The sequence below is a fragment of the Astatotilapia calliptera genome, chromosome 10 (assembly GCF_964374335.1).
Source record: "Astatotilapia calliptera chromosome 10, fAstCal68.1, whole genome shotgun sequence".
NCBI classification, from domain to species: Eukaryota; Metazoa; Chordata; class Actinopteri; order Cichliformes; family Cichlidae; genus Astatotilapia; species Astatotilapia calliptera.
The window spans coordinates 15,199,968-15,227,081 of NC_137431.1; the positions used below are offsets into that span (position 1 = coordinate 15,199,968).

The 27,114-nt window shown below is 39.9% G+C and overlaps 2 protein-coding genes across 3 annotated transcripts; one reads left to right on the top strand and one right to left on the bottom strand.

Annotated features, from left to right (window-relative positions):
* On the top strand, window positions 1–16,041 carry LOC113030424 (uncharacterized). Of its 2 annotated transcripts, none has more exons than XM_026181868.2 (30): window positions 1–226; window positions 1,069–1,148; window positions 1,721–1,795; window positions 4,041–4,111; window positions 4,199–5,175; window positions 6,646–6,685; window positions 6,768–6,805; window positions 6,886–7,016; window positions 7,103–7,181; window positions 7,317–7,375; window positions 8,017–8,067; window positions 8,173–8,240; window positions 8,359–8,402; window positions 8,504–8,543; window positions 9,021–9,055; window positions 9,177–9,304; window positions 9,431–9,545; window positions 9,655–10,076; window positions 10,164–10,368; window positions 11,936–12,092; window positions 12,778–12,942; window positions 13,085–13,207; window positions 13,527–13,572; window positions 13,659–13,762; window positions 13,860–13,984; window positions 14,128–14,499; window positions 14,603–14,886; window positions 15,141–15,242; window positions 15,607–15,753; window positions 15,853–16,041. In XM_026181868.2, the coding sequence occupies exons 1-30, from the start codon at window positions 135–137 to the stop codon at window positions 15,954–15,956; spliced, it is 4,479 nt and encodes a 1,492-aa protein (XP_026037653.2). In that variant the 5' UTR covers window positions 1–134; the 3' UTR covers window positions 15,957–16,041. The 2 variants fall into 2 exon arrangements, with proteins under 2 accessions (XP_026037653.2, XP_026037654.2); XM_026181869.2 differs by having other exon boundaries at window positions 10,167–10,368.
* Window positions 16,042–17,887: 1,846 nt separating this feature from the next.
* On the bottom strand, window positions 17,888–26,071 carry sms (spermine synthase). Its single transcript, XM_080307077.1, has 11 exons — window positions 25,912–26,071; window positions 24,662–24,782; window positions 21,431–21,518; window positions 21,033–21,097; window positions 20,777–20,952; window positions 20,491–20,647; window positions 20,249–20,336; window positions 19,948–20,062; window positions 19,774–19,853; window positions 19,467–19,582; window positions 17,888–18,933 (listed from the first exon to the last, which is right to left on the bottom strand). Exons 1-11 carry the CDS (start codon window positions 25,955–25,957, stop codon window positions 18,903–18,905), a joined length of 1,083 nt encoding a protein of 360 aa, XP_080163203.1. The 5' UTR covers window positions 25,958–26,071; the 3' UTR covers window positions 17,888–18,902.
* Between the last annotated feature and the right edge of the window lie 1,043 nt (window positions 26,072–27,114).

The following is a 27,114-nucleotide window of genomic DNA, read 5'->3' on the forward strand; positions in this document are numbered from 1 at the left end:
TGCCACATGTGTCAGCTATTGATTGTGCATGAGAAAGTGGTGGAGAATTGACAAAGCACACAGCCGAGAGCACTGGCTAGATTTATGACTGTTAATGTTTGTTGTTGAACGTTTTACTTCGCCCATCGGAAGCTATGTTCCACAAAAATGAAGACAGAGTCATGAAGGATCCAAGGATTTCTTCAGGCAGACTTCCTTGCCAGCAAATATCTGCTCCTTTAGTCAGGTAAAGCGAGATGGTGGCGGTGGAGGTGGTGTTGGTGGCGGTGTCTCTCCTTTTCCTTAATGTGGAGGGAAACACATCTTAACTCAGAAACAGCAGCTGGATCGGTTTTCAGTCAGGATTATTAATCCAGATGGTTCATACAGATGCGCTCATATCTATAAATCACTTCCTTATGCGGCATCAAATAACATTAAAGTCATTTTTTAAGTCACAGAATCGAATTATTTACATTTTTTATTTGTTGTTATTTTGTATTTGCAAAGTAGTCACGCATTTTTTAAGGACTGATGTTACTGGTTATATAAGAATATAGGAGAGGATGCACCCTATGTGCCAATAACAATGACGCTTTCCATGGATGTGAAAGAAGACATTTAGTTATACAGTCAGTCCACCTACTCACTGTTATTCTGCTTGTTATTTAAAAAAATAGGAGGCAAAGTTTGGAGAATTGTACATGCAAATTATTTGCTGCCTAATAATAAGAGATTCAAATGAACATGAAAAAATAACTATTGATTCATGGTGTATGTACTCCATACATCATGTGCACTTTGAAGGTAATGAATTTGTTCTATTAGACCGCGCTCACTATCTTGAAATCGTTCAAGTGTTTCATTTGGCATTACTCATCTGTTAACAACCAGAACTGGAGATAAAACCTTTAAGACACATTTTAATTACAGCCTTTCAGCATTTGTTAGCATGGGTGTGATGGTAGGGCTTTTCTAGATTAGTATGACTCAGTCTGACTCTTTCTTCTGTCATATGTCAGAATAAATATAATAAAGCTTTAGCCCCCTGTGTTTATTTACTAAACTTAAACTTCTTCAACTTAACAGGGTGAAGAAGCCAGGCTCGCTTATCAGATGTTTCCACTTGCTGCAGACACACCTGGTGGTCATCGTTGTCCTCTTAGCAGGTATCTGACATCAGCTGTGACACAAAAGAGATGAAAAAACACGAAGACAATTGAGCGGAGGCGGCTGTTTAGTGGACCAACAGCTTTGAACCTCTAATTATAACCTGCAATGCATGGCATGCACACGCACACACATACAGTACGCACACAAATACCTTGAACTCTTTCATAATATACTGTAACCAGTTAGTCTAGTTTTGTTTATTAGTCGTACTGCTATTCTGAGAAAGGCACAAATGGAGAAGACTAAAAAAGACCACACAGAGAACAGGAAGTGAGGGAATGGAAATGCATTTCAATGACTTTGTGCAACTACCACAAAGTGCATTAATTTTTAAAGTGTTCTGTTTTTTTAAAAACAGAGTTTATGTGCTGAAAAAATTCAGAATTCCCATTTTCCAGCGTGTAGGATTTAAAAACCACATTAGGAACTTTGTACACTGAAACTGGATCATGTTAATGTCCATCAACGTGGTGTCTAGTGTTCAATACACACGATTGGCTTTTGGTCCCAAAACTCTCCATGAAGTTGCCAACAGTGGTAACTGAGAACTTTTTTCTTTTCCAATCAGGGCAAGCCTCCTGCAACCAGACCACTACAACTCCTTCCCCTTTTACTGTTTCTACTACAGCTCCACAAATATCAGGTAAATGAACCCTGATAAAATCTGCTCACCCCTTGGCTTTGTAGGAAAAACGTTTGTTTAATCTGTGTTACTGATTTGTATGTCACTCAGTGATATAAGTGTTTGATCTTCAAGCAAAACTTTAATACTTGGTTGACTTAGTATTTGGTTGAGAAACAAGCACAGAGATAACAAGTTTACTGATAGCTGGTCACAAGGTTTGCACACACCTCAGGAAGGATTTGGGGCGACTCCGCACGATATGCGGAGGCAGATTGGGTGGATTCTTTTATGTGAGGACCCATATGCAGACCACAGTGAGACGAAAATGGGAATTAACTAAAAGTGTGCCATTTATTAAGGCAGATACACCAAACGGGGGGAAAGCAACTAAACAGAGGTATGCCTGAACTGGGGAAACAGAACACAGAAGAGCCACGGGGGTAAAGCAGACGCGACGACAAAGGTCAGGGGAAAACTCACACTGTCAAGAACCTCAGTGTACACTTACGATAAGGACCCTGGAAGCAGATTAATGTGCAGCCACTCAGAACTATGTACAGGTTTATTAATAAACAAAGCAACTTGATGAAAACAAGGGAACCAAAACTACAAACTCAAGCCAGGGAAAAACTGGGAACAGAAAACCCTGGAGCGCCCGTAATCTGGACTGAGGGAAAACTGCAACAGAGAGGAGAAACACAATTACTAGAGTACTGAGGAATGGCACGTAACAGCCAGAAAAAGTTAAACGTCAGGGCTTATGATTAGAGCCGGACCGTGAAACTCAGAGGGGGAAGAGTCCATGGAGGGAGTCTGAGGAGGCAGGAACGAGGATGGGAGGTGAACAGGCATGGGGACAGGCAGGTGGCAGGATTCCAGCGCCGAACGTCCTTCCCTAAGTACATAGACACAAGATGAAGATGAATTCCGAAGTTCTCCAGTAAATACAGAACTTACGAAGAGCCTAGTTACCACCGAGGGGTGACTAACGGACTGGCGAGGAGCAGCCATCTGCGCCGGGTGAAGTAGTCCCCCGGCGATTGTCTCGAATGGGATGCAGGTGTGTAGGAGATGGCGCAGCCCGAGGGTGTGGAGCCCATCTATGCCACTCCATGACCTTAATATGCTTCTTTAGCCACACCTTTGTTCCTCTGCAGCATATTTTAAGCCACTGTCATGTTGGAAGTTCCATCCATGACCCGTCTTCAGTATTCTGGCTCAGGGAAGAAGGTTCTCATCCTAGGTTTTATGGTACATGACCCTGTCAATAGCCGCTCAATGCAGCGAAGTCCCCTGTACCTAGCCCAAAGCATGATGTTTCCACCTCCGTGCTTGACTGTGGGGAGATTTTCTTTGGGTCATACTCAGCATTTCTCTTCCCTTTTGGCGTCATCTGACCACAGCACTTTCTCCCAAGGCTTCTCCTCCCCCAGGATGATCATGTAGGTCTACAATCTTGTCCCTGACATCCTTTGACCGTTCTTTGGTTGTGCTCATGATGGCGGAGAGGTTTAAATGAAAGAAACTGATTCTGTGTGCTTTATACACATAATGAATTGAGAGCAGGTGAATCTGCTCTTGATTGATCGATGTATTGAAATCTGTGTGTCACATGGGAACGCAGTCAGTCTGCAGGAGCCGGATTTCTGGTTGGGTAGAAATAATGTTTATTTCTCTAAATGACATACAAATGAATTCATAACTTTTATGTTATTTTTAAATGTATTTATTTATTTGAAAATTAGAGGCTGTTCATTTTTTTGCAAGTGAGCACTTCCACTTCCAGCAGGGGATCAAATAATTATTTCCCCCACTGTAGTTGACTTGTACAGGTAATAGTATTTAAGTAAATTAGGCTAAATAAAAATACAAAAAATTCTCAAAACTGGGGCACATTTTTGAATGGCCTGTTAACATTAACCACCATGAAAGCCATATAATTTGGAATGTAACAGAACAAAAGTGCTCCAAATGGCAAGAACAACACAAACAAGCTAACTATCTAAAACTCCACCCCTGTTAAAATTACCACAGAGCACAATATTTGCCATGGAAATTAAATATAGTTTGACATTTAAAATGAGCAGCCAGCTTCAGTTGCAACACATCAGGTGACTGTGAGTCACTTCATTTTTGGTATTTCTATTTTTGGCTCCCTTTCTCAGCCCTTAGATTGCCTCTTTGTTACAAGCAGCTGGTATGTTGTCCTCCGTTATAGAGTTTAGCAACTTTTGCCAATGATTCTCTTTGCTTTGTAATGCAGTATACTACTTTGTTGACATTACGGTGGATGTCACTGGACAGATCAAGAACGAATCTGAAATCATTGCCTGGGTATGTAACATGTACGACAGCAGGCTTATTAAAACACCAGATGTAATGCTTAAATCCTGTCAGCAAACCATATGCTCTTTTCCTCAGCTCAAGCAGGTTTTCAGCACCAAGCTGGAGAACTGCGTGCCTCCAAACCCTCCAGAAACTACTGCCACACCGACCTCCCCACAAACTACACCTGCAAGTACTGTCAGTAAGACAACACAAGTGGCCTCATCAACACTGAACACTTACAACAGCACAACAACTGCAGTAACCACATTACAGAGCAATAGTACAGGTGCAACATCCACGGCCTTAGAAGGCAACAGCACTACAGCAGCAACACCTACGGGAGGCAACAACTTCACAACCACTGCAACAACATTACAAGGCAACGGGACGACTACAACAGCAACACCAACAGGAGGCAACTTCACAACCACTGCAACAACATTACAAGGCAACGGGACGACTACAACAGCAACACCAACAGGAGGCAACTTCACAACCACTGCAACAACATTACAAGGCAACGGGACAACTACAACAGCAACACCAACAGGAGGCAACTTCACAACCACTGCAACAACATTACAAGGCAACGGGACAACTACAACAGCAATACCAACAGGAGGCAACTTCACAACCACTGCAACAACATTACAAGGCAACGGGACAACTACAACAGCAACACCAACAGGAGGCAACTTCACAACCACTGCAACAACATTACAAGGCAACGGGACAACTACAACAGCAACACCAACAGGAGGCAACTTCACAACCACTGCAACAACATTACAAGGCAACGGGACAACTACAACAGCAACACCAACAGGAGGCAACTTCACAACCACTGCAACAACATTACAAGGCAACGGGACAACTACAGCAGCAACACCAACAGGAGGCAACTTCACAACCACTGCAACAACATTACAAGGCAACGGGACAACTACAGCAGCAACACCAACAGGAGGCAACTTCACAACCACTACAACACCATTAGCAAGAAAAAGAAAACGGAAAAGAAGCTTGATACGTGTAGCTCGGGACGTTAGTGGCAATGGGACACAAAGCAGGTATGAGTGCAACTATTTCTATCAAATAAATGAACAGATGGAAAATGAGATTATGAATTTTCATGGAGCACTTTCTGTAATATATTGTGGCAACTGTGTTGTCGAACCCACACTGTGAAGATTTGTTACGTTTATCATTTAAGGTGAGATTACATTCTGTCATGGTCCTGAGTCTGAGGACTCAGTGTTTTGTGTTTCCTTATGCTTTTGTTCATTCCGAGTGTGTATTCTGTTGTGATTTTGCCATTTGTTAGGTTTCTGTTCTTTGCCTGCCTGCTCCCACTTCTCTGTGTTCCCTCTGTCTGTCCATGGTGTTATTGTGTCTGCTCATGAGTCTGCCTGTCATGTTCAGTGTCCTGTCTGATTCTCTGTGTCTGTTAGTTTCCTGTTTTATTCTGAAAGTTCATGTCTCATGTCAGTGTGTTCAGTTTTACCTCTCCCCTGTCTCGTTAGCCTTATTGCTCCCAGCTGTGTCTCCCTCCTGTGGCCCATTCCCTGATTACTCCCCGTGTATTTAAGCCCTGTGTTTTCCTGTGCTCTCTGTCGCGTCGTCTGTTTAACGCCGTGTCCGTCTGCATCAGTCTGTGTAACCTGGTGTTTAGTCTGCGTCTCTCCGCCATCTTTCATTGTGTATTTTGTTCCTCCCCCTGTGCGTGTTTGGTTTAAGTTGAGTTCTTTAGTTTTCCCCAGTTTAGGTTGGTTTACTCCCCGCTCTGCTCCTCCTGTTTTTGTCCCCTTATCACCTCTGCAAATAAATATTCACTCGCACCCCAGTCAGTGCCTGCATCTTGGATCCTTTACTCAATTCACCACACGACTGCTGTGCAGCCGTGACACATTCAGAGTTATTGTAGTTTTGTATTTTTAAAATGTGGTTTTTTTGTTATTTCATTTTCGACTTTTTGTTTTAAATCAGTTTAGTTTCACTTAGTTTCTTTGTTTTTTCATTTCAGTTTAGTTTTTGTAAAAATATTTTGTTTTAGTTTAGTTTTTATTAATTTCATTCTTAGTTTAACATTTTTACCAAACTAAAAAAAAGCTCAAACTAAGAATTTTTTTTAATTTTAGTTCGATTTCCAAGTTAACAAAATCTTTTCAGCTAGTTTTTCATTTTTTCACATTTTTTACTTTTATTCTAGTCATGTTATAGTTTATTATTGTTAACAAAAAGTTTTTTTTCACATCTGCTTTTACTTTAGTTTTAGTTTAGTTTTAACTTTGATTATTTCCTTTGCTGACAGCAGCCAAAAGTTGCAGCTAATGAGATGCCTGCACACTGAATTTCCAATATTTCCCCCCTCTTGTATCCCCTTGAATAAGCATTAAGCAAAATAAGCAACGCTTGTTTGACTTTTTCATAAAGCTGGAGATCATATGAGCAGTTGCACAATCAGTCCTAATTCCACTGAGATGACGAATCATATCAGTTAGTCCTGACACCCATTAACCTTATCTCCATTTACTTTTCAGTTCGAACACTAATGTCATAAATACAACGGGCCTATTTCAAGTGAGTGAGCACATAATTGTGTCTGTAGGTTTCTGTAAATGAAAAAGATCACTTGAATTTAGCCTGATTTGTGTTTTACCAGGGAATGGAAGTGTCATGCGTGACAAAAACTGAAATAAGGTAAGTGAAGTAAAGACATTCAAGTCATTGAAATAAGCTTATCTCATGATCCCTACATTAACACTGATCTTATGCTGCAGAAACACCACGTGCTCTGTGACGCTGAAGCTGAGTCAGGCGGTGTCTTCATGTTGTATCCTCCGCACTCTCTGCGCAGCCACTAACACTTCATCTGATTTTTACGTGCTGGGGAAAAAGGCAGATAGAGTGGGTGAGTGATGCATAGTTACCTACCTGATACGTTTGCAGGATGTTATAAAAGTAACAATGTAATAAATCCTCTGTGTCGCTTAACAGGTCAGCTTCAAAATGTGTGCAATAACAGCAGCACAGTAGAAAACAGCTGCATTTACACTGGTCAAGACAACGCAGCATGGTAAGATCCTCAGTACGGGCAGTCTGTGCTTTCCCAAGTGCTAAATGTTAACTGATTAATCAAAGATAAATTATACTTTTTAAATTCATACTTTAGTTTTGTGAAATTCCATGTTTGTTTGTTTGTTTTTTACAGTAATGAGTCTGCAGCTGCATATGTGGTTCCACCAAGTAATTCAACTAACTGCAGTGCAGGTGAGCTCCAAACTATTCAATGTAAGCATAGTTAAGCTCAGTTTAAATGGACCAACCATGAAAACAAACAAACAACATCATTGCATCAATACATGAATTAGACTGTTACTGCTACTGAAACCTGATGAAGCAACACACTTGTGTTAAAAGACACCAGGAAGTACTTCAGGGCATGTCAGGAAACACACATTTCAAAAGAATAATATTAATTAAGTCTCAGTTACAGTTAACATTATACCTGGATACCAAATCGTGTGGACACGCTACAGAGCATTTGCGGATTATATAGGATTAATTGTTCTGTGAGTGTTTTAGCAGATGCCTAAAAATAGAAAATGGTTAAAAACCCTGTTCTGTACAAAGCATCTGGTTAATTTAGCTTATCATAATAACTGGAAACATAAGGAAACTCATTAAGCTTTTGATTGCATGCCAGGTTAGCCAGCAGCTCGGGGTTGCTTCATACTTGCAACACAGACAATTAAAAACTGAACAAATAAGATTGTAAAAAAGCAAAATGCACAAGATTCTTCTAAATATTTTTTCTAAATGTATTTTTCCCTTAAAGTGTAAAAGTAGAGTCTTGAAGGTGCCTTGATTCGATCCACACTGTAAACCATCATGCTTTGACTTTGTTTCAGGCAACATCACCACAAGCAACTGCAACTGCTCTGACTACTGCAGTGGATCAGGTTAGTGTCACCTATCAAAACCATTTGCATTATGATGTAAATCACACAGTCTGAAAGCTTGGTGACTTGATTATCTTTCCTTTTTTTTGTTTCTTTGTTTTTTAGATGCATACTACACTTTTAATATTTCCATACAAGATCCCAATATAAACTATTTAAATGTCACCAACCTGGTAATCTTCCATTCACACAGAACACAAATACATATAAATAAACAAATCATTAATGTAAAAATCATATGAATAAATTCTTGGAGCATCAATGAATCATTAATATCTTCAACTGTAACAGATTTCTCAGCTGCGACAGCTTCCACCTTGCTCTCCAAGTGTAGAGTAAGTTTTGTTTTTTGTCACCAGTTTTTAAATAAATAAATACCTTTTTATCACATGTAAAATACAAAAAATAATAACAATCTTGTAATATTCCCTTGCAGAGGTCTATGTCCAGTGTCCATTAATGCATCTGAGTACAAGGTATTCAACCACCAAATTATGATATTATTGCCTTCATGTTTTTCTATCTCTGTTATGATGATTTAGGGCCAAAGCAAGTTTTCAAAATGTAAGTAAGGCATTTAGGGTGCATTAGGGAAAAAGATAACCTTAAAAAAACCAATTAAACTGAATTGAATTTCTTTATTTGACTTAAAGGAGATTCAATCTATTCATCTAGATTAACATCTTTTGAGTTGTTCATTTTTGAAGATATCAGCTGTAGAGATGTCATTTTGTCAGTAATGTCTTTTTGAACATTACTGACTTTTACCCCAAAAATACTCCAGTTTCACATGACAAGAAACTCACCATGTAATGGAATCTCACAGGAAAAATATAGTTTATGTCCAAAAGGAATTTGCATTTCATGTGTTATTATTATATTAACACGTTTTAGTAGTTTCCTTTATTACGTTCATTTAAAGTTATTTTTCTAAAACTGACATTTCTACACAGGACGCAAACGTGGCATGTGCAAGCACGTCAACAAAGTGAGTCCAGCTATGTTAGAACATTTGTCTAAAACTCACATTAAATCTCACTGATGCATCTGTTGCATTTGAACACTAGGCTAAAATTGTTGTTGTTGTCTTTTTGTTTTTTCCGTTATAGCCTTCAAAGCTGTAGCGTGATTCTGGCCTTTGCCCGTGAGGTCCCCGTCTGTGATGTAGCAAATGCTGTGGTGTATCTGCTTCAGTCTAAGGAACAAATCAGTTTCAGCGGGCATGTGATCCGAGCGGGTGTGTATACTAACCAAAATAAAACAAGATGAGGACTGAAATATCAGCTCAAGCAGTCAAAAAATAAGTGACGACTTGTGCAAAGCTTGTGCAAAGCTTCTCATTGGTGCTTTTGTGTTTCCACAGCAATTTGTGGAAATTTACAAGCCAATGTCAGCCTGCAGTCTGAGTTCACATGGGTCAGCACGGACATAAAGCCTGCAGATTTCTGTGCTGCAGCAAAGTCTAGCAGCCTCACTTGGTTTGTATGACCTTAATATCCTGCACACTAACCACATTTATACAAAATGTGCTGCAACAGATCAAAAGGATCCAAAGTAAAATGTTACTTCTTTATTTCTTTTTAATAGTCAAAAACAAAACAATGTGGTTATGCAGCTGCAGGACAGTTGTGATCTTCAAAACGTGTCTACCACCACAACCAGCCCAAATGTGACAACCGTGCAACCAAACAGCACTGCCACCAGCACCACCAACAACAGCACTGCCACTACCACCAGCTCTGCTAATAGCACTACAATTGCTGTAAATGCAACTTCAATGCCGCTGAATACAACACAAGGAGTGAATCTAACCACCACCACCAGTGCTGCTAATGTCTCAGTGCCAGCAACAGTCAACACTACTACAACTACAGCTATCACTACCGCTAATAACTCAAGTACGGGTAACACAACTACAACCAAGTCTCCTACACTCACCGTTACTACAGCCACCACAAATCCGAACACTTCTGTGACGACAACTGGAAGTACAACAACAAATTCGTCAGGTTTGTGATCACTTCAGTTGCGTGCACAACTCTGTGGCAATGCTTTCCTTATCATAGCGTCACTGTCTCGTCAAATTGTGTTGACAGCAGCTGAGGCCCAAGCCAACGCACTGCTTGACGAGACGAAAGACGTGTCCAAACTGAACTCCAGCCAGGTGAATCAGCTGGTGTCTAAGCTGGAGGCTCTGTTATCAGGCCCAAATGTCAGCATAGGGCTGGGGAACACATCAGTCAACATTGTCAGCAATCTCCTGGGTGCTTCTCCATCTGTGCTGTCACAGTCCTCCAACAGGTTACAGATTTATTTATTTATTTATTTATTTATTGTGGTCTTTTTACATTAATATTTCATGGGGTGGACAATGCATTTGACCCATACTGTTTTTATTTTTATTTTACTCACAACAATAACCAGATATGGGCTCTAAAGAACACCAACAAAACCCCAGTTTTCCTCTTCCATCCATAGGAGGACAAAACACCTCAATTCCAACTCTTATTTTCATCTTTTTTTAACCAGTAGGGGAGACCGGGGATAGTTGTAACATTTTTGACATTTCTGTCTGTAAATTGAAGCTCTTTTAAGGTAGTGGATTCAAAATGTAATGCAAAGTATTTACATGTCTCTGCTATTAAATAGTGCAGTTATTTTCTCTGCAGCACAATTACCCATTGCATGGTATGGTCTCAAACACGAAGAGTGAAATGTTACAATTAACCCCATAGTCTGGGTTAGTTGTAACATATCCTGGGGTGAAATGTAACACAATGAAATAAGGGTACTAACAAAACATTAACATGTAATCTTTGTTTATTCAACACATGAATGCACTTACATCCATTTATGTAGCTCTGTGTGTGTGTGACAGAATGCAGAAATCTAGCTTTTGAACATATTCCAACCCCCCAAAAAAGACAAATTATGGAAATTTCTGAAACTGAATATTTCATTAATTTTGGTTGGTCTTCCTAGAGTTTGGCCTCATTGGCTCAGTGGGCATTATAACCTACAACTCTTGCACCAATTTTGAACATAACAATGAAGCTGAAAAAATGTAGTTGTTCACCAGCATCGCAATTCCATTACTTTTTATCATGGGCTTACCTTGGTGTGGTTTGCAAAGTGCTTCAGAAAGATGACGAAATCTGTTTCTTGCACCCATCCTGACTTATTTCCACTACCAGTACTTCCTACTGGTCCATCTCTGACACAGTGGTCTGCATAATGTATGTGTGGGAACACAAACAGTGGAGGAATTGTGTTGCCAATGGCATTACCGCATATACAAATGCGACCAGTGAACCTCTCTCTGCTGATGTCGTTGCCCCAACTTGTTTAATATAAGTTAAAGTAATAGTGTGGTAAGTTGTAACATCTGCATTATTGTTACAACTAACCCAGACTGTTGCTGTTACAACTGACCCAGACTCCTATAGCCATGAACTCGCTAACATTACAGGCAACGGCTAAAACATTAGCACTAAAGACCTACACAGAATATATCCCCACAGACATACAAATAACATAATTTAAGTTTGATGAGTTTAACTGCAAAGCAGATAATGCTATTACAAATTGAAATAAAGTAGAAAAACTTACTTTTTGGCATACAAATTACTTTTTTTCATGTTAAATTGTCTGTGTTTGACAAAATGTGCTGATTTTTCACATGTGATAGCAGAACTGAATTGGGCATGCACAGGATGAGTCACATCATTTGAAACTTAGCCCTGATTGGAGAAATTGGAAGTGTTACAACTGACCCACGTTACAACTATCCCCGGTCTCCCCTAATATTGCTTCTTGTTGTAATTAAAGAAATGACACGTACTATTATTTATTCATTTATTCTCACCAGGATAATAGGGATCGTTGATACAGTGGGGCTCAAGCTGGTTGTTGGAGGGACGGCTCAGACCATTTTGTCCCCGGCTGTTGCTCTGTCAGTGAAACCAGCAGATGGCGCCAACTTTCAGAAAACAACTTTTTCCATCTCAAGCCCCACCAATGTGGAGGTAGGGAAGAATAACTTTCACTTTTGTACAAGTGCTTTGTGTCTCATATAACACAGCATTTCCAGCTTTGTCTAGAGAAGCCTGTAGAAGATATTTAGTGCCTTTTTACTGTCGATTTAATTTTTTATGATTATTTTAACAGGGAGGTTGGAGTAATTGTTTTAGGTTGTAATTGGCATATTTAAAAGAAGAAGAAGAATATACTAACTCAGATTTTGTGTATTTTGTGTATTTGCATGTGTAGTTCAGATTAAACTAAATTTAAAACTACATTTATTTATTTCAGCTTTTCAGAGTAAAGTGGTTCAGTCAAAAACAGGATCAATTCATAAAATACAACAAATTGGTTTAATCATGTGACTTGTTTTTGCTTTTAAAAACACAACCAGGTGATCTAGGTCAGAAATTCTGACGGTTTCTTTTCCTCACAATGACATGACATGATTTGTCAGTAAATCCCTGGATTACACTTGTGAATGTGGGTGTAATACTAAATGTTTTGACGAATAAGCAGCCATTTTGCCACTATTTGGAAGAACAAAGCTGCTCCTCCAAATAGTGATCTCTAGTAGAGAGACGCCAGTTGCCCCAAATAGAAAACAGGGTAAAAAAAAACCAAACAAACAAAAAAAAACAACTCTCGGATGATCGAGTCTGTTAAGCTTGAGGCCCATATGTGTTACAGGTCCGTGGGAATCCCAGACTGAGAAGGAGCGTGACAACAAACTCCTCGATCCCTCAGGGCTCCGTCACGCTGCCTGCCTCTCTCACTCAGAATCTCACATCTCAGGAACAGCAGCAGGTCTCCAGAGTTCAGTTCAATTTCTACCAGAAGAGCACCGTATTCCAGGTCTGACAGTTCAACCAGCAGTCCCCTTCTTATTCACCACTAACAAAAACGCCAACTTACATTATTTTTAATGTAGTGTTTTAAATCTGATACTTACACACTCTTTACAAACTTGTTTTGTTGTCTCTAAATGGCTACACAGGACAAATCCCTGGGAGTACGCAGGCTTAACAGCGGGATCCTAGGAGCAAGTGTCGCCAACCTGTCAATCACAGGACTCCGAGACAATGTTATAATCACCCTAAAAAACCAAGAGCCTATTCCGGTAAGCCTGGTTTCACCAACTGTCATTTAAAGGCAAATTAAAAGGAAATGGTTGTGTCCTCATAGAGAAATTTACGTCTGGAGGAAGCATTGCCTAAGGGCTTCGGCTACAGGTATAACCAGACAAACCAAGCCAGTTTGTAGCAGCGCACACATGCCGGAGCTATACGACCGAGCTACACATGTGTGTGTGGGTAAATGTAGCAGCAATAGGCCACAAACATGCTGTAAAAGCAACACATCCTGAACAGAGAGAGGGAGATAGAGAGAAAACTATCATGTGCAATTAAAGATGATAAACTCTTTTTCTCAAATTACAGGCAAATTTTGTGGCAACGTGTGTTTTCTGGGACTTTGCATTAAATGGTAAGTTGTCCAGCCATGAGTTAAGAGCTTCAGTGAACACAAACAGACGTGTAAAAACACGAGTCGTGTTTGTTTTCTGCCCACAGATGGATCGGGTGGCTGGAGCTCAAATGGCTGTTCTGTCCAAAATAGCACAGACAGTGAGACAATTTGTGGCTGCAACCATTTAACCAGTTTTGCCATCCTGCTGGTAAGATCACCAAAATACATTTTGTCATGTATGTTGTCATGTTTGGTTATTATTCATTAGAATAATAACACTTTTGGGGGGCATCTCCTTCATAAAGGACCTCTCCAGGCAGCCTATAACCAGTCGTGTCCAGAGCACCATCCTTACCTTTATCACATACATTGGCTGTGGAATCTCTGCTATCTTCCTGGCTGTCACCATCCTCACCTACTTGGCCTTTGGGTACGTATAGAAATCCAGAAAATAGATGATCTAGATCTGTTATTCATTACTTATTGCTAAAGCTCTATGAATTATTATTATTATTTTTTTTTTGCTCGCTGAGGTATTTTTTACATGTTGTCTTCATAATTTCACCTCCACAGCAAGTTGCGCAAAGACATCCCATCCAAAATCCTGATCCAGCTGTGCTTTGCGCTGCTCCTGCTGAATCTGGTCTTCCTGGTGGACGCCTGGCTGGCGCTCTACCCAGACGCCGTGGGCCTTTGCATTTCCACTGCCTGGTTCCTTCACTACTTCTTGTTAGCTGCCTTCACATGGATGGGTCTCGAGGCCGTCCACATGTACGTGGCACTTGTGAAAGTCTTCAACGTCAATGTATCGCACTACATGCTGAAGTTCTCGCTGGCTGGATGGGGTATCCCGATGATCGTGGTCATTATTGTCATTGCAATTGACAAAAACAACTACGGTCTCGTTTCCTATGGAAGGTTTAGTGATGGCACTACTGATGAGTTGTGAGTACTTTATTTGTAATCTCATTATTGCACATTATCCTACATAAAATCCATGATATAAAACCTCAGAACAACCTTTAATTCTCCTCCGACTCTCCCACAGCTGCTGGCTGAAAAATGACATCGCCTTCTACGTGGCAGTGGTGGCCTATTTCTGCGTCATTTTTATATTTAACTTCATCATGTTTATTGTAGTTATGGTCCAGCTGTGCCGGATAAAAAAACAAAACCCTCAAAATCTCCAGCACCGCAGCACACTGCAGGATGTGCGCAGTGTGTTGGGGATAACCATCCTGCTAGGCCTCACGTGGGGCTTTGCCTTTTTTGCCTGGGGGCCCGTTAACCTGGCGTTCATGTACCTCTTTGCCATCTGTAACTCCCTGCAAGGTGAGCTGACATTTTCTGAGCTGGTTTGTGAAATAATGGTGATTTCACTCAAATCTGGTCAGTTTACATAGTAATTCTGCTGTTTTCCTTTCTTTTGTCCTCAATTTTAACCAGTTTTTATTGACGTCATCCTCTTCTCTTATTTTAACAACAAAAATACAATCGCATCTTTTTCTCTAATTGGTTTTTAAATGCTCCTCTAAGTAACTACTGCACTGTGAAACGTGGCATTAACAAACACGCTTGTTTTGTAGGTTTCTTTATATTCGTGTTCCACTGTGCAGTGAAGGAAACCGTGAGGAGGCAGTGGAGGATCTATCTGTGCTGCGGCAAAATGAGACTATCTGAGAACTCAGGTTAGCGGTGTTCGTTTTATACTGTGTGCCTCAAACTGGTGAAGGTTACTCCTTTATTTGGTTTCATTTAAGAAATAAGTTTATCGACTGTGGGATTGCGTGGGTTCTATCCGAGTACACGTAGACATGCAGTTAGTGGGGTTAGCTGAATTGGTAATTCTAACTTGTCCATAGGTGAATGTGAGTTCAAATGGTTGCCTGTCTCTATGTGTTAGTCATGCAACAGACTGGTGACCTGTCCGTACCCTGCCTCCTGCCCTAAGACAGCTGGGATAGGCTCCAGCGGAAGAGAATGGATGGACTGTGCGATAATTGCAATTCACAATCACGTTTACCTTCATCATGTGGGTCTTTTTTTTAACAGAATGGAGTCGCACTGCAACACAGAAGACGGCAAAGAAGTCATCGCTGACCAACAACACATCTCTTCATTCCAGTACCTCACGTGGCAATAACTCTTCCAGCTCCTCTTTCCTCAACAGTGACATTTCAGAACAGAGTGATGGGATCGGTACAAACTGACATTTTTGCGTTTCTTCTGTCATTGCTGCAACTCTTAGAATATATCAATTTCCCTTTTTGAAATAATGACAGTAGCACTGTTTTACAGGTAGCCCATATGCAGACAGAGTAATCACAGCAGATGAAGACTCAAATATGGATGTGGTCCTCAACGAGATCAACATGCGGCACAGACACTCACAAACTTCTTGATAGTGGAGGGACAAAGCCGCCTCTCTCAGCGCTCTTTTATATTTATATATATATATATATATATATATATATATATATATATATATATATTTGTACAATATAATGTAACTGAACAGAGTAATTTATGTACAAGCTATCTGCAGGCCATATGTATTAGCTAAATGACTTTATAAACGAAACTTACTGTTTTAACATCTTATTTCCCCTATTGTATTCTTACAGATATTCTGAAAACTAAAGTATTATATATTATTAATATTCAAAGTAAATTAATTTCACTAATGTAACCCACTAAATCTTTCACACAGACCTACATTTCTAATAAAAAAAATTAAGTTAATAACAAAGATTTCACTTTTAAAACAGTGTTGAAATGTATGCATGCTTACATAATTGCTCTAATGGTCTAACAAACAAATTTAAAAGCACCTAAAGTAAAGTAAGATGTTTTGATGTGTCACAGCAGGGGAAGCATAGCTGTATTAATCATGCTGCATTTCCAGTTAGTGTCCAAGAGAGCCGTGACAATGTAAACAGCATGCACTTAAGCAGGATGTCTGGAAAAGCCATTGGAGCGTTTACCCTTGATACAAGACTTTCGATTCCTCCACTGATCGGACATTTGGTGGCACACATACTGTCTTTTACATTCAAGTGAAATTAAAGTTTTCACTGGTCTCTATTGCAGTGCTGTAAAAAGTCCAACCTTACTGCTTCCAAAGAAACTAATAGGGCAAATATCAGCCAAATGCACTTGATTAACTGGTCATCAGAAAGTTTGAGCACCTCCATTAAAGCAGAAGCTAGGTCTCTTTGCTGGTGGGGCAAAAACACTCGACTCTACAGGCGTTGGTATGTTCAGGTAATGACAGTACAGTCATACTGGTTCAGACTTTTTTCTGACTTGTTTGGAAGAGTTCCTGAGAGGAAGTGTGATCTCTAGAAAAAGAATACAGCAACACAGCTTAGGTTTGCAAAGTTGCATCTGGGGGAAAAAAACAACAACAAAAAAAACCCCCCACAAGATATGTCCTTTGGTGCTAATACGCCGTGTTTGGTTTTCACCAGAGATGGCACCGTGTGTTATGGCCAAATACCTCATACCATTGTCAAGTACGGTGGTGGAAGGGTGATGATTTGGGCTTGTTTTGCAGCCACAGTACCGTTGAATCAACTAGGATATCCTCTGCATATGTTCAGGACAATAGAATACAGCAGAATAATGAATTGAAATCTAATCTAAGGAAGTATTCACCAACAGCAAAGATGATGGTAGAAGTAAAAGTTCCCTGGAGGGACCTCCCAGCAAATTCCTCCCAATGTCAGACCATGCAATACTCAAACTGTGAGAAACTTAAAAACAAAACGGACTCTAGCATTTAACAGGCTGAGGCCTGTAAAGACTGAAGTATGGCTTGTTTGGAAACATTGCTAGCAGAAAACTTTCTCCGTAAAAAGAATATAGCAGCACATGTTAGGTTTGCAAAGTTGCATTTGAATGAGTAATAAGAGTTCTGGAATAACAATTCTGTATACAGTACCAGAGTACTCTGGAGTCAAACTGATAAATGTCACTAGTTAACTACTGGGTTAAATGGTACACCAATTAAATTAAACCAGTTGGTAGTTTACCAGAGTTTTCATAACACACCACACAGCGTCACTAGTATGGCATCTGTGTAAACATGTCACAGAATGAGAAACCCAATACATTCTAAGCAAATGCAAAAGCTGCTGCAGCAGTTTGACATTTTTAACCTCTGCCTTATTTTTTAGATTTGATTAGTTAAGCTTTAAGATTTTGGCTGACAAACTGGTACTTTAAGTTTTGGACAAATATTAGTTCTTACGAGGAAAACAGTCACGTTTCCCGTCTCTTGCATTTTTCTTAAGATAACAGTGATCAAGAGGAATGAGTCAAACACCACAGGTATGTTCCCCCCAAAAACAGTTTAATCATAGATGGTCAAAATCATCTCAAGCAGGAAAGGACAGCATTTAATGAAATAACGAATAAATAAATGTCCCACAGGGTAGATCAAATGTGCATTGTACTGTATATGCAAGCTACATTCACCGTCCTTTACGTGCACCTAATACAGTCTTAACAAAAACTTTATCAGGCAAAAACAAAAAGGTGCCGATAAAACATGACAAAACAGCACAAGCAGAGGTGGCAGTAACTTTGGAGAAATAGTTTCCCTTTTAAAACACTTTGATTTAAGCCCCTCAGTCCCGCTGGGCGTGACCACCTTAATACAACCTGAAAGAAATCACATTTGAAAGGCAGCAACAAAAATGAAGCATAAAAGTGACACTTTGGGTATGCTGCACCTGTGCACTGGCTCACGCAGAGGCACGTTCATTCAACTTCATAACTCAAGATTACAGAAAATGAGTACATATGTATGGGAAATGAGTTACTCCACATTATCAGTGTATAAAAATCAGTGTTCCAACAGCTCCTTCAGAGCACATGCAAGTGGACATTTATAAGGAAAAAAAAAAAAACCTCAAGTAACAAACAATACAACTGACAAGTTGTAAAATTAAAAGAATGGGGATGATAAAACTGCAATTATGCCTCGAGGAGAACTGAGTCAGCTATAGAAAAAGAAAAAATATATATACACATATACTCTCATAACTTAACCACACCAACTTGACTGGTTTAAGCTGGAGTGTTTTTCAGTCAGTGTTTGTTAACTGAAAACAGCAAATTAAATTACTTGTCTTAGTCAGCAGAAGCTCACCAATGTGCACAGAGGTGTGTGAACAATTCAGACTTTGGAAATATCTGAATAGTTCCTAACATTTAAAACTAAACTGAATTTTGTGTGGCCTCCAATTTTCAGGCTGCATTCAATTTGCGTACAAATGAGGGGGTACAGAAGAAATTAGGAGCCTTCACATTCCAGCTGCTGAGAATTTCAGGAGATAACTTGTTTACTTTTTCCAAGCGGTGTAAAAAACCCATCTGATAGTTGAGTTAAGGACTACACATGTACACAAAAACAAATAAATGTTAGATTGGATTGAAACTGAGCTAGATTGATGGGGAAGACCATCTTTATTCACCTGCATGTGGCTTTGGTGTGTTAGTAGACTGTTTTTCAATTAGATCAGTGGTGTTTAGAGTGCATAGTGCTGCAGTGCGTGCAAGCGGCACCTGCAGACAGACGCTTAGACTGGATTATTAAAATCAGATGGTCCTAATGTGCCTGCTAACTAAACTACACTGGCAGGATCAGGTGACCACAGCAAGCAAATATCCCAATTTTAATAATCAGTCCATATGCAAAGGTGACCTTTGACAGTGCCTGAATGTCTGGGGTTTTGTTTGGTTGTTTTTGTTTTTTTTAAAGCAGACACTTTGAATTTCTCCCTCACAGTATAAGAGCAAAACACCATTATTTAATTTCTCTAATGAAAGCAGAAATGATAACCTAGCCTTAATACTTCAATTCAGTAAACATTTTTATAAATTATGGGACTTGATAGAAAGGATACTGCTCCAGGTAGGATGGAACGCACACCACCTCTTTGCGGAAGTCCACTGGACACGAGAGCCTTCCCAGCCGTTCCTCAAACAGATTCAGTGCCTCGGTCAGATTTGCGCTGTTGCCCTGATGGCCAGCAGCAGAAAAGATTCATGAGACTCATACAGATAAATAATTAGGCCCTGACACACAGTAGAAATGATGCTTGGTCATCGCATGAAGTGTTTCAAATAAATTAATATTTAGTTCACCTTTAAAAACAGTATTGACAAAATCCCCCAATCATGAACGGTATGGTAAATTAGGAGCAGACTCACCTGTGTGAAATACTTTCCACTGGGATGCAGCACTTTTATAGATAGATCTAAAATGAGACGCAGGAACTCCCACGTAGAGTCTACAGAAACCAGACAGCATGTGACAAGTTAAACATTTCTTCACACTGCACCTGTGTGCCACCTTTCCTGATGTATGGCTATTGTTATCAATACCTTCTTCTGGCGAGGTGGATATTGGGATTGCAGTGAGGTCATTAATAACATAATCAAATGTCCTTCCTTCCTGGACATACTTCTTCAGCAAGGGAACACAGTCCTGAACTAATATCTGCAATCCATGAGACGAGGAGATTATTCAAAATGCATCTTCAATTTACCCCTGCTTCAAAACTTTTGTCCTGCCTATTGCCGCTTTAAAAATAAATATTAATAACGCAAAACACATTGAGCAAATGTGCACACACACAAAAAAAACAAAAAAAAAAAAAACCACACCACACAATTCAGCACTCACTTGGTAACAGTCTCCCTTCAGGTTGTCCAGGATATCACCACAAGTCTTCCTCATGTATTTTTTGCACCCATCTATCACCTTCTGGTCAATGTAGAAGCTTTATTAAGGAACAGTCAGATGCACACACAGAATTACACTGAGAATAATGCAAATCTAAGTGTGGAGATTTGGAGTGATCTAAAAAAAGTGAATGTTTGCTTTAATATGAACAAAGTCACTCAAATGAAAGCTCAGTAAAGGATATCTCCACCATGGTGATCATCTTTGGCTTTTGTTTGACCAACTCAGCAAGTATTCCTCCATCACCTCCTCCTAAAATCAGCACTTCTTTTCCAGCGTAGTTTTCTTTTCCACTGCCTGTGATGGCCTGGGTGTAGGCAGAGTCACTCTCTGCAAGGTCTGCAAGAAAAATTTGTTTTTAAAGGCAAAACAAATAATTCTTATTAGACTGACTCTACTAAGTTAAACAGTCATTTTGAAAAAACAAAATCTTGTGTGCAAGCAACATGTCATGATTTATATACTTACTAACGTCTCCATCCAGAACTAGAATATTCCCATACTGCTGTGAGTGCAAAATCTTTATGTTTTGGTATTCAGAATCCTCTTCATACACCACCTTGTCAATGTCATACTCAATTAGTCTGCCATCGGCTGTGGGCCAGTAGCGGTCAACTTTTGCTCCTCGCAAAAGGGCTGGAAGCCTTTTGGGAGGTGGGGGGGGATAAATAATACTGCACCATGAAGTACGATACATTTACAAGAACAATATAGTGATACTTACTTTTTAATCCTTGTAATATTGCCATTTAAGAGAACTTTCAGCTTATTTTCCAGTGCATTCAAAAGCTGTGGAGTAAGAATAGATGCAGCTTAAACTTTCACCAAATTTGTGAAAGGTTTCATATTGCTACACAGACAACCCTAATGCAAAACACATCGGGAGTAAACAACACCATAGTTGGTGTAATTTAACCCTCCGTGTATGCACTAGCATTTAGGGATGTGAAAGTGTTTGAATACAGGAAGCCAGTACACAGACAGTAACTGTAAGTATCTTTTGACAGGCACTAAAGATGCCTATGGTCAAAAAGGGTTGGGTTATCATTATATAGTCCCAGAGATGTTTAACCTTATTAGTTTCAATGTTGGTAAAAACAATAGCCCTGTGTATGCTCTTACATTGTCTAGCTGTGCAATGTCATCATCTTCGTAAAACTGCAAATCAACTGTGACCAGCCCCTGGGAGTGCACACGCAGGACAACAAACCTGAGAATTGATGTAGGAAACAGAAAACGATGCAAAACAAAGTTAGAGGAACACTAAACTAAAAACAAAAAAAGCCACTCAACGTGTGCAATGCGACCTCTCAGAGGAAGCTGTGAAAAGTTCCTCTGTTGCAAAGAAGTTTGAAGGGTAATATTTTTAAAGTTTGAAGAGTTAACTGAAACATTCCTGCAATGCTGTCCAACTAGAAGCATGCTCAGGATTTATCAGGAAGTCTATCAAGAAGCCGTAGACATTGCTTAGAGAGTCAGACAACACACAAGTTTTAGAATTCTCCAAAGACCCACATTTGGTGAAAACACATCCTGGCTTTGGGATATTAGTACACTTATTTATTAGGAGTGCAATGATACACAAAATTCACGGTTCGATTCGATATTTTTTTGATACAAAAAAAAAAAAATAAAAATAAAAAACCTGTTTATGCCTTTTTAATTTGTCATGTATTAAAATTATAAATACATATTTTAACTCAAAAGTACAGTTTTTAAATTTAATGTCGCTGAAACAACAAAGTAATAAAAAAATAAATATATCTGATTGAGGAATCACTCATCTTTGGAAAGGAGTTTGTTACAGAGAAATGGCTCTTTCCAAAATAAAAGCTATACTGTACGCTTCTTCTGGGCTATATTCTCAGCAGCATATTAACCCTTGTATGGTGTTCGGGTCTGTGAGACCCGTTTTCAGTTTTTTTCAAAAGAAATTAAACAATTAATTATTTTTTCAACCTGAAATTCATTGGCTTTGGCTTATTTTCTGTGAAGAACATAAATCCAAACTAATTTTCAATGACCTCATACTGTACCTCCCCCCACACATTTACATTACATACAAGGTGTTCGGGTCCACTGGACCCAGGTCTAATAAAAGTGTTGAAAGTGTAGGTCCTGTGTTCCCACACTCTGTCTTCCTCCTTTCTGGTGCTGCTGATAGTGATTTCCTCCCCTCCTGCTCCCGCACAAAGTTGCAACATTGTTGAAAATTCAACTATCAACACCGTCTGCTCTGACATTCCCGCACATTTTACCCTCTTTCTTGAGGGATCCAAATTTTATTTTCTCATACCCTGTCCCACCTGCAAATTAGGGGCATAATACTATAAATAAGACTTTGCCAGTGTGGTTCCTTATCCCAACTGATCAAGATGGCAAAAGATTATCTGCTGCGAGGGCCATCCAATTGATTTTGGAAGAGAGAGAGGCTTCGAACGATGATGTTGACAAAGAGGTTTCAGAATATTTCACATTTCTGAAAATTCAGAGTCTGACAGTGACTTTGAAGAAGAGGATGAGGTTGAGCACCATTTAGTAACAAAACGAAGACGAGTACCCCATCTGCAGCCAGCTCCAGGACCAGAACAAGCCCACCAGACAGCAAGTGAAGAAACATGGATGTCAATAACTGGTGAAATTGAATGGTCTTCTTGCCCAAGAAATGAGCCACCCTGCAGAGCTGTTACTGGGATAAGCCAGGGCCAACACGGCTGACAGTTACTCATGTGCAGGACATCAAGTCTTCATTTGAGCTTTTCATCCCAGATTCCATCCAGAAAATTATTCTGGATTGCAGTAATCTAGAAGGAAGGTGTTTTTTTGGAGAGAGGTGGAAGGAGATGGACCAAATTCATCTAAGAACCCCAAAGGCCTACTTTGGGGTTCTTATCCTTGCAGGAGTTTTCAGGTCCAAAGGGCAATCCACAGAATCCCTGTGGGATGCAGAAACCGGCAAGAACCTTTCCGTGCATCAATGACTCTGGAAAACTTCCACAAAATTTCCAGGATTATCCGTTTTGATAACCGAGACGACAGACCAGCTCGACGGCAGAGAGACAAGCTAGCTGCCATCAGGACAGTGTGGGATAAGTGGGTGCACCACCTCCCCTGTTTTACAAACCTGGGCCCAATGTCACCATTGATGAGCAGCTGATCCCATTTAGTTGTGGAACATATTGCTTCACATGTAAATGTGTTGTGTCTTACCACTCACTCCACTTGAGTATAACTGATTTATGTTTTTTATAACATTTTATAAAAAAACAAAAAAAAAACGAGGAGCACATTAATTCATAAATGTGATCTAACAAAGGTAAAGGGAAAAAATTAACCATGTTTGCTGTTCACATGTCTTGTAATTGGGATGAAGTAAACATCTGTTTAGTAATTTAACATAAAATTGTTTGATAGTGTTAATTTGGAAAGCCAAAACTCTAGTGGGTCCACCAGACCCATGAACACTGGCTGAGTAACAAAAATATGAACACCACACAAGGGTTAAACATATCAGGTCCCCATAAGGAGAATCATGTGCTAACAAATGACTCGGGTCAAGTTTGTACCATGCGTGCTTGTTGTTTTTGTCTGCTTCCACTTGTCTTTGCATTAGGATGATGTCGGCGTAAATGTGCAGTCATATTCGTTGTGTTCCCACTAGTGCTGTCAGCGTTAATCTGAAATGACATTAACGCGGATCGCCCCGTGCATGGGGCTGGACGGCCAACACGTTAATGAGAAAACTGCGCTAACGCACTAGTTCCCACCAATGTAATTGAGCATTGGGTGGCACATCCAAAATACTGTTTTACTTTTGTCCATGACGCGCTTACCTTCAGGGTCATACGTCACATGAAAACCAAAATGGTTCCAAACGCCAGGTCTGAATGAGGGTGGGGGAGGTTCAATTTGGCATGTTGCAAGGAGAGCTTAACTTCTGTCTCGCTAGCTTGCCCTGCGCTCAGTGAATCTGCGTTCGATTACTCCGCCTAGGCTGCACTGTCGAGCGCAGATCCACTGAGTGCTCAACACAGACAGCATCGTCAGAAGAAAAGTTGATAAAATAAATGTAAAAATGTTGTATTGTTCGATACATATGCGTACCGAAAGCACTGCATCGAACGGTTCAATATCGATATTAGTATTGTTGCACCTTTATTATTTATTTATACAGACACAAATCTGATTGAAGACGAGCCAACAAGTACCCTAGCCAGATTAGCTTTAAGCTATCACATCCTAATACACAAAATGTTTTGCCCAATTAGGATTTAGTAATCCAAGTTTTACTGCTAAAGAGTTATAATTAGACTGAAGGAGTCACTTTTGTTTGTGAGAAAATATTGACCTTACCTGCCATTCTTGCCCACAAAGGTAGCAAGATAACCATGCCCGTCTGTATCATGAATAGTCTCTGTCAGTTCCTGTTCATGAAATATAGACAGCAGACCAGACACTGTCGAGGCAGGGTCAACTGAAAGAGGGAGCAAATAAATCTGATGTGAACAAAATATATTAATCAAATACAGCTGCACTTCACTTTCATTATCATATACTCCATTTATTATCTGTGACAAACTTTGGTTCCTCTAAACAGACTTCTGAAACAAAGGGTTTTTAAAAAGAAGAAGAAAAAAAAAAGCCTAATGACAGTTTGAATCTTCATAGCTTCATTCTCACACCACTATCAGTTAATAGCTATTTTACTTGTTAAGCACCTTGGCATACCCTTGGTTTTTAAGTGTGCTTTATAAATAAGTTTATTATTATATTATTAATGGTAAAACCACAACAATGGCAGACATGCACGTCTTCCTGGATGATTTTAATTGGACTATAAATGTCTGGCAGAGCCCTCAAAGCGCACGGGTGCCAATTTACTACATGCGTTTACTGATTATCGAGTGTTAACGGGGTCACAGACTTAGGTCGACGAAAAGCGCGTGCTGCATGATTAAACAACGATTACTCACACTTGATGTTATAATTTATACTTATGAAACAGACACACCTGTATAAGTCCTATAAGTCATAAAACAAATCCGCATTATATTAATTCAAGCTGTACTTTTCGCAACTATTTGATGAGATCGCTCGGGCCCTCTGTTATTGATTACAGAGACTTGCTAACACGGCTAGGCTAATCATAGCCATGCTAGCCAAAGCTAACTGAGCTCTAATTAGAAGCTTATGCTGCACTGACAGTGATGTGACTTTGGTTTCAACCGTAGTTGCTTGCGCTGCTTTATCCACAAAGATACCTGCTAAACAGACATTTACGCTGACCTGTAAATATGTGCCACTGACATTAAATATGCATACTGATGTGACAGTTCACGAGCTAATAGTGGCCTACCAGTGTCAAGCCGTACCTGCCTACGGACAGGGGTTTGTACTGGTGGGCACAAGTAGCATAGCACTAGGGCACATGCATATAGTGCCTAAACATGGGCAATGTACCAGTGGCACTTTATAATCCTGGCAGTATTGACTATAAATTAGCAGGCCAAAACTAGCAGGCTAGCAAAGCATGCAGCCCTGATGCATAACGAAATGTAACGAAAGACCTTCCTACAGTCAGCTATGCATCACCTTCCTCCTACCTGCTGTAGAAAGGTTGAAGTCGAGAGTGTAATGTCGGACTGCCATGTCTCACTACAACCGTCATCCATGCCTGGGATAGCAGACTGCGAACCTTTATCTGCAGAGACAGGGGGCGGACCCTGTTACCGCTACAGACTGCACTTGCTAAAGTGGGCAGGGCTTCTGCGATGACCGTGAAGTCCTATTGGCTGCGGCTGACGTCAAGGTGGGGATTCACTACGTCACCATGCGTTAATCAGGACAAGTGGGAATTTTGATTTTAATATCATTCAATCAGCGACTGTTAAAAGTTTCACAGTCATTGCATTGAGCGCATGATGTTACACATCCTATAATCAAACAAATCTGCACATATTGTTACCATCTGTCACACTTCGTGTGTGACTGTACAGAACTTTTCTCTTTTATCATGTCCTACAACGCATAATGGAACAGTATCTTGTTTTTTAACTGACTCTAGTTTACAAAAGGGGAGTCTCAAACATGAAAGATGGACATAGTTTCCAGATCTGCAAAGTACAGCCAGCAAACCTGAATCTTTCAAACAACCAGCAAGCCCTCTGTAACAAGGCCCTGGATTACAAGGGGCCACTTTTGTACTCTTATGATTATTCTATATTTGTTTTTACTTTATTTTTTATCTTTATTTCTTTGTATGTTCTGTTCAACAATTTCGTGCATATGAAGTATAGTGACTAGTTTTAAAGATATATTTCTTTTTTGTCACTTTACACATCATAAAAACACAATACTGAGCTACAAAATACACACAGGACTCCTACCTAAAGGTATTGAGTATGAAAATGTGCATGCACGCATGTTTATTCTTTCTTTACAAGTTTGTAAAGAGGGCTGATCTGAGATATTTAGACAGGGCGGGGGACGGACTGTTGCACATGAGGTGCCGTGTTACAAATTTACATTTCCATCATGAGGGCAGATATAAGTAAACAGGTGCGGGGTATTGTACTTGGAATACTTCCTCAGAATGCTGTAGGACAAGACTTTGTATTTTGTAGGCTCTAACTGGCTGCCAAGAAGACTGTCCTTGTCAGCAAAGCTGCATATGACTATTGACACATTTCTTTTAAGATAGACTCCTGTCATACTTTACAGTGCTAAACAAATTTAAAAGACCACCACAGCACTGGTAATTGCTAAAAATATATATTTATGTTTTGTTGCTGCAATTTCAATTAAGA